Here is a 7302-nt window from a genome sequence, read left to right on the forward strand (position 1 = left end):
AAAAAATATATATCAGTTTCCTTCAGTTTCCTACCACACAGAAAATAAGTTCCAAAGAGAGAAAGATATTTTTTTAATAACACAGATGCTTTTAAAATTATATCTTTCGTTTGGTAGCAGTTAAAATTATGGCGGGAAAATTTCTACCTACTGGTATGTGAACTGAAATGTTTAGGGGTTGCATTATTATAGCATTCATTTTGTATTAAAAAAAAAGTAACTGGCAAAATTGCCAGTACAGTTCACACGAAAACCAAGGACATTCAAGAACTATATTTACAATGCATACATATACTTCCAAGCCGAATGAGTGTGAGTATATGAGTGTGAGTGTGAGTAAAATTGAGTAAGAAACTATAAGCCGAAATGAAATGAAGATGGAACGTGAGTAATTTTGTTATCTGCATTTACGCGCCAAAATATATGAGATAAAATCCATGTTTGAGTAAAATTTAATAGAATTGCATACAACCTAAGACCACTGATGAAGAGTATTTGGTAATACTCGAAACAGCGTTGTATGGTCAGCCAAATTTCAATAAAAATTAATATAAAAATTTTGTGTTTGTCCTTTATTTCTTTCTTTGCTATTCGAAAAACGCTCTAAAAGAAATTTTTATATAAATAATAATTGTTTGAAATGAAGTATGTTTTCTTTAATTAAATAAATTGATCGTCCTGAAAAGGACGGTTGTTGTTCGAAAATTTCGAAAGAAATAGTGTTGTAAGATATAGTTTAAGCCTTCTTTTCTGTTTTCTTAGGCAAAAGTACAGCTTGGATGTTTGGTAATACACCACCTTGTGCGATTGTAACACCAGACAACAATTTGTTTAATTCTTCGTCATTACGGATGGCCAATTGTAAATGACGGGGTATGATTCTTGTCTTCTTATTATCGCGTGCTGCATTGCCAGCCAATTCAAGAACTTCAGCTGCCAAATATTCCATTACAGCAGCTAAGTAGACGGGAGCGCCGGCACCAACGCGTTCAGCATAGTTGCCTTTACGCAACAATCGATGAATACGACCAACTGGAAATTGTAATCCAGCACGATTTGAGCGAGACTTTGCCTTGCCCTTAACTTTACCTCCTTTACCACGTCCAGACATATTTCAATAGTATTTGATTGTTAAGTTGATCTACGTGATCTAAGTTGAAAACAGGCAAACACCAAGAATTTATACCTTTTTCATCCCCTAATGTGAAGAGAGAATTTCTTGAAATTTCTGTTTTAAAAATACTTAAATTCTGAGCGAGGGTAGTTCAAATTTGAGAATTCGAAAAATTGAAAATTTGAAAATTTACATTTGAAATCATGCCACCAAAAACTAGCGGAAAAGCGGTCAAGAAGGACGGAAAGGCTCAGAAGAATATAACTAAGAACGATAAGAAGAAGAAGCGCAGGAGGAAGGAAAGTTATGCTATTTACATTTATAAAGTATTGAAGCAAGTTCATCCTGATACTGGTATTTCATCCAAGGCTATGAGCATCATGAACAGCTTTGTGAATGATATATTCGAGCGCATTGCTGCTGAAGCTTCACGTTTGGCCCACTATAACAAACGATCCACAATTACTAGTCGGGAAATTCAGACTGCAGTTCGCCTTTTACTTCCTGGAGAATTGGCTAAGCACGCAGTTAGTGAAGGTACTAAAGCCGTCACTAAGTATACCAGTTCCAAGTAAATTTCTTTGTATTGAACAATCAACATTAACTCCAACGGTCCTTTTCAGGGCCACAAAAATATTTAATTAAAGTCGATAATTGATCTTAAAATTATTAGTATAGACTTCACAAATAAAGAACATTCCTAAAACGATTGAAATAGTAAACTGCATTGAGTACTTGTATCGGAACAAAAAATATCATCAAAACCAAAAAATTAGAGAACTTAGTTCACTCTGATTATAGCATAGTTATTAGGTTTCAATTAAAATACAGAGAGTCACAATTCTCAAAGAAAAATTAACAATATGGTATATTCAAAAAAAACCTTACCTAATAATTTATTTAGAAATAATGATGCCGAGGTATATGGTGTCATCACTGACCTATAACTATATATGTTAAACAAAATTGCAGTTTTTATCTATTGTCAGATAATAGAAATCGGATTTGGTTTCGTTATTATTAAGAATTGTTCTGACAGAGTTTATAATAGTTTAACAGAAGATCATCAAATTAGAACAGAGTATTTGTAAAATATTTGAGTTTTTAAATGTTTTGACAACTTTGACAAGACATCGTTAACAAATGAAAAGCTTTCCATTTCCAAATTTGATTCTAAATCGACAGGATTCGAAATATGAAAAATAAAGCCGTTTGAATTACTTACTTAAACCTCATCATCAAATTAGCACATTTACTCTTCTTCATGTATGCCTATAACTTTATATTATCCATGGTATTTGTGTTTTTTTTTTGGATGTAGCTCTTTAAACTATTAGATAGCTTCTCAAGTCAGTATATGCTGTTTCTGTTCTCACATTTACGTAATATTTCAAAATTTTTTTTATTATAATCTATTTATCTATTAGATGAAATAAATTCAAAACTTTGTACTGTGTCCACTGGTCGATCTTAATCGAAAGCCACAGCGTGAAAAGTGAAACTTCATCTCTTTATAGTAATAAGAATTTAATACAAGTCCTTCAATTGTTATATTAAGTTAATAATTTGAACAAGCAACAAAGCAAAATAACTACTAAATTTCAATAACATCGGCGATCTTATGCCCAAACTCCACTTGGTCCCAAGTAATTACCCGTTATGATCTTATGGTTAATACTAGTAACCAGGTGTGAAATTTAAATACAGTGTTACAAACATATATAAATACTATAAACGAAAAGTTAAATTACAAAGAATTTCGATTGCTTTTATTCATTTCGTCTGAGTATTATCAATTTGAATATGACTATTAACTATCTCTTTTCTTTAATTAATTTTGGTCCTGAAAAGGACCGATTTTTAAAAATTTTTTTAAAAGTGCTTCTTAAGCACGTTCTCCACGAATACGTCTCGCCAATTGAATATCTTTTGGCATAATGGTTACGCGTTTAGCATGAATAGCGCATAAGTTAGTGTCTTCAAAAAGTCCCACCAAGTATGCTTCGCTAGCTTCTTGCAGAGCCATTACAGCAGAACTCTGGAAACGTAAATCAGTTTTGAAATCCTGTGCAATTTCACGGACTAAACGCTGGAATGGCAGTTTGCGAATTAAGAGCTCTGTACTCTTTTGGTAGCGACGAATTTCACGCAAAGCTACAGTTCCCGGACGATAACGATGTGGTTTTTTTACACCGCCAGTTGCGGGCGCACTTTTGCGTGCGGCCTTAGTAGCCAATTGTTTACGTGGTGCCTTACCACCAGTCGATTTACGAGCAGTTTGCTTTGTACGAGCCATAATTAAACAAATTGTTAAATAAAATTTAATTTAACGAAAAAATGTTGAGAGAGTAAATTTCAAAACAAACTCTTATGATCCATCTCAACTGTTCACATGTTCAAACAGTCATTGTCCTTCATATCCTTCATATCCTTTACATTGTTTATTTCTACCCTAAATTATTTGAGTGCCTTTGAGTAATTTGTTGTATTTAAGCATTTTCACTCAAACCTTTTTCTATTGTTCATTTTTTCTATAAATACTGTGCGTATCTAGTGTGGAATTTATTTACTGTTTAAGTCTGAATAGACAAGTATTATCTGTACTAAAATTATAAACTCAAAATGACTGGTCGTGGTAAAGGTGGTAAAGGTTTGGGAAAAGGTGGTGCTAAGCGTCATCGCAAAGTTCTTCGTGATAACATCCAAGGTATCACGAAACCAGCTATTAGACGTTTGGCCCGCCGTGGTGGAGTAAAGCGTATTTCTGGCTTGATTTACGAAGAAACTCGTGGTGTATTGAAGGTATTTCTGGAAAATGTGATCCGTGATGCAGTTACATATACAGAACATGCCAAAAGGAAGACTGTTACAGCTATGGATGTTGTATATGCTTTGAAAAGACAAGGTCGCACCCTCTACGGTTTCGGAGGTTAAGTTAATAACATTCAACTAACAATGCAATAACAATATATATTGCCCAATGGTCCTTTTCAGGACCCAAATATTTTTATTATTTGAGATAAATAATTCATTTGAACACATACTCGACAGTAATTTATAGAAATATTTGTATTGACTGAAAAGATTAAGATTTTAAGACAAAAATAAACTGAAGTTTACATTAAGTAAGAGGCTTTGGAAATTTTTCTTAGTTTGATTTTCAAAAAACATGTTTTAATGTAGGAATTCAAAATTGTTTTTTTTTTGACAAGCTGGTATTAGATATAGAAATGTCTGAGAATATTTCAAGATTTGATATTTCTCAATAAAGAAGAAGTAAATATAACAAAGATGTATGTAACATTTCGGTTCTTAGAAAAGTTTACAATGCATAGAGAACTTAATTGTTAGCTCCAATAATTATACAAATAATTGTTTAAGTTTTTTGTCTATACTATCATTCTCAATGTGATTTTACATGGCAACATGGCCTGAAACAATATTGAAAACCAATATCTCATAATGAAATTCCATTTATACTCGTAACACTTAGTATTTAAATGTGTACCTGAATTGAATAAAGCTATAAAAAAATATATATCAGTTTCCTTCAGTTTACCACACAGAAAATAAGTTCCAAAGAGAGAAAGATATTTTTTTAATAACACAGATGCTTTTAAAATTATATCTTTCGTTTGGTAGCAGTTAAAATTATGGCGGGAAAATTTCTACCTACTGGTATGTGAACTGAAATGTTTAGGGGTTGCATTATTATAGCATTCATTTTGTATTAAAAAAAAAGTAACTGACAAAATTGCCAGTACAGTTCACACGAAAACCAAGGACATTCAAGAACTATATTTACAATGCATACATATACTTCCAAGCCGAATGAGTGTAAGTATATGAGTGTGAGTGTGAGTAAAATTGAGTAAGAAACTATAAGCCGAAATGAAATGAAGATGGAACTTGAGTAATTTTGTTATCTGCATTTACGCGCCAAAATATATGAGATAAAATCCATGTTTGAGTAAAATTTAATAGAATTGCATACAACCTAAGACCACTGATGAAGAGTATTTGGTAATACTCGAAACAGCGTTGTATGGTCAGCCAAATTTCAATAAAAATTAATATAAAAATTTTGTGTTTGTCCTTTATTTCTTTCTTTGCTATTCGAAAAACGCTCTAAAAGAAATTTTTATATAAATAATAATTGTTTGAAATGAAGTATGTTTTCTTTAATTAAATAAATTGATCGTCCTGAAAAGGACGGTTGTTGTTCGAAAATTTCGAAAGAAATAGTGTTGTAAGATATAGTTTAAGCCTTCTTTTCTGTTTTCTTAGGCAAAAGTACAGCTTGGATGTTTGGTAATACACCACCTTGTGCGATTGTAACACCAGACAACAATTTGTTTAATTCTTCGTCATTACGGATGGCCAATTGTAAATGACGGGGTATGATTCTTGTCTTCTTATTATCGCGTGCTGCATTGCCAGCCAATTCAAGAACTTCAGCTGCCAAATATTCCATTACAGCAGCTAAGTAGACGGGAGCGCCGGCACCAACGCGTTCAGCATAGTTGCCTTTACGCAACAATCGATGAATACGACCAACTGGAAATTGTAATCCAGCACGATTTGAGCGAGACTTTGCCTTGCCCTTAACTTTACCTCCTTTACCACGACCAGACATATTTCAATAGTATTTGATTGTTAAGTTGATCTACGTGATCTAAGTTGAAAACAGGCAAACACCAAGAATTTATACCTTTTTCATCCCCTAATGTGAAGAGAGAATTTCTTGAAATTTCTGTTTTAAAAATACTTAAATTCTGAGCGAGGGTAGTTCAAATTTGAGAATTCGAAAAATTGAAAATTTGAAAATTTACATTTGAAATCATGCCACCAAAAACTAGCGGAAAAGCGGTCAAGAAGGACGGAAAGGCTCAGAAGAATATAACTAAGAACGATAAGAAGAAGAAGCGCAGGAGGAAGGAAAGTTATGCTATTTACATTTATAAAGTATTGAAGCAAGTTCATCCTGATACTGGTATTTCATCCAAGGCTATGAGCATCATGAACAGCTTTGTGAATGATATATTCGAACGCATTGCTGCTGAAGCTTCACGTTTGGCCCACTATAACAAACGATCCACAATTACTAGTCGGGAAATTCAGACTGCAGTTCGCCTTTTACTTCCTGGAGAATTGGCTAAGCACGCAGTTAGTGAAGGTACTAAAGCCGTCACTAAGTATACCAGTTCCAAGTAAATTTCTTTGTATTGAACAATCAACATTAACTCCAACGGTCCTTTTCAGGGCCACAAAAATATTTAATTAAAGTCGATAATTGATCTTAAAATTATTAGTATAGACTTCACAAATAAAGAACATTCCTAAAACGATTGAAATAGTAAACTGCATTGAGTACTTGTATCGGAACAAAAAATATCATCAAAACCAAAAAATTAGAGAACTTAGTTCACTCTGATTATAGCATAGTTATTAGGTTTCAATTAAAATACAGAGAGTCACAATTCTCAAAGAAAAATTAACAATATGGTATATTCAAAAAAAACCTTACCTAATAATTTATTTAGAAATAATGATACCGAGGTATATGGTGTCATCACTGACCTATAACTATATATGTTAAACAAAATTGCAGTTTTTATCTATTGTCAGATAATAGAAGTCGGTTGGTTTCGTTATTATTAAGAATTGTTCTGACAGAGTTAATAGTTCAACAGAAGATCATCAAATTAGAACAGAGTATTTGTAAAATATTTGAGTTTTTAAATGTTTTGACAACTTTGACAAGACATCGTTAACAAATGAAAAGCTTTCCATTTCCAAATTTGATTCTAAATCGACAGGATTCGAAATATGAAAAATAAAGCCGTTTGAATTACTTACTTAAACCTCATCATCAAATTAGCACATTTACTCTTCTTCATGTATGCCTATAACTTTATATTATCTATGGTATTTGTGTTTTTTTTTTGGATGTAGCTCTTTAAACTATTAGATAGCTTCTCAAGTCAGTATATGCTGTTTCTGTTCTCACATTTACGTAATATTTCAAAATTTTTTTTATTATAATCTATTTATCTATTAGATGAAATAAATTCAAAACTTTGTACTGTGTCCACTGGTCGATCTTAATCGAAAGCCACAGCGTGAAAAGTGAAACTTCATCTCTTTATAGTAATAAGAATTTAATACAAGTCCTTCAATTGTTATAT

The 7302-nt window shown here is 32.3% G+C and overlaps 6 protein-coding genes across 6 annotated transcripts; 3 read left to right on the forward strand and 3 right to left on the reverse strand.

Annotated features, from left to right (window-relative positions):
- Positions 1-669: 669 nt before the first annotated feature.
- On the reverse strand, positions 670-1111 carry LOC119688855 (histone H2A). Its single transcript, XM_038103517.1, has one exon. It carries the CDS (start codon positions 1109-1111, stop codon positions 737-739), a length of 375 nt encoding a protein of 124 aa, XP_037959445.1. The 3' UTR covers positions 670-736.
- Positions 1112-1311: 200 nt separating this feature from the next.
- Positions 1312-1724, forward strand: LOC119662653 (histone H2B-like). The gene has a single exon (XM_038072328.1). It carries the CDS (start codon positions 1318-1320, stop codon positions 1687-1689), a length of 372 nt encoding a protein of 123 aa, XP_037928256.1. The 5' UTR covers positions 1312-1317; the 3' UTR covers positions 1690-1724.
- Positions 1725-2999: 1275 nt separating this feature from the next.
- LOC119687986 (histone H3-like) lies at positions 3000-3416 on the reverse strand (the record flags this gene model as incomplete). The annotated part of the gene is made up of 1 exon (XM_038102568.1): positions 3000-3416. A coding segment is annotated over one exon (417 nt), but the record flags the coding sequence as incomplete, so codon positions are not given.
- Positions 3417-3736: 320 nt separating this feature from the next.
- LOC119688856 (histone H4) lies at positions 3737-4048 on the forward strand. The gene has a single exon (XM_038103518.1). It carries the CDS (start codon positions 3737-3739, stop codon positions 4046-4048), a length of 312 nt encoding a protein of 103 aa, XP_037959446.1.
- A 1260-nt stretch (positions 4049-5308) lies between these two features.
- On the reverse strand, positions 5309-5798 carry LOC119687199 (histone H2A). Its single transcript, XM_038101452.1, has one exon. It carries the CDS (start codon positions 5748-5750, stop codon positions 5376-5378), a length of 375 nt encoding a protein of 124 aa, XP_037957380.1. The 5' UTR covers positions 5751-5798; the 3' UTR covers positions 5309-5375.
- Positions 5799-5950: 152 nt separating this feature from the next.
- Positions 5951-6363, forward strand: LOC119662670 (histone H2B-like). The gene has a single exon (XM_038072350.1). It carries the CDS (start codon positions 5957-5959, stop codon positions 6326-6328), a length of 372 nt encoding a protein of 123 aa, XP_037928278.1. The 5' UTR covers positions 5951-5956; the 3' UTR covers positions 6329-6363.
- The last annotated feature ends 939 nt before the right edge of the window (positions 6364-7302 follow it).

This window comes from Teleopsis dalmanni, chromosome X, assembly GCF_002237135.1.
Source record: "Teleopsis dalmanni isolate 2A chromosome X, ASM223713v2, whole genome shotgun sequence".
Taxonomy (NCBI): domain Eukaryota; kingdom Metazoa; phylum Arthropoda; class Insecta; order Diptera; family Diopsidae; genus Teleopsis; species Teleopsis dalmanni.

Coding starts and splice junctions, on each gene's coding strand:
- LOC119688855 (XM_038103517.1), bottom strand. CDS start 1,111: ATGTCTGGACGTGGTAAAGGAGGTAAAGTTAAGGGCAAGGCAAAGTCT.
- LOC119662653 (XM_038072328.1), top strand. CDS start 1,318: ATGCCACCAAAAACTAGCGGAAAAGCGGTCAAGAAGGACGGAAAGGCT.
- LOC119688856 (XM_038103518.1), top strand. CDS start 3,737: ATGACTGGTCGTGGTAAAGGTGGTAAAGGTTTGGGAAAAGGTGGTGCT.
- LOC119687199 (XM_038101452.1), bottom strand. CDS start 5,750: ATGTCTGGTCGTGGTAAAGGAGGTAAAGTTAAGGGCAAGGCAAAGTCT.
- LOC119662670 (XM_038072350.1), top strand. CDS start 5,957: ATGCCACCAAAAACTAGCGGAAAAGCGGTCAAGAAGGACGGAAAGGCT.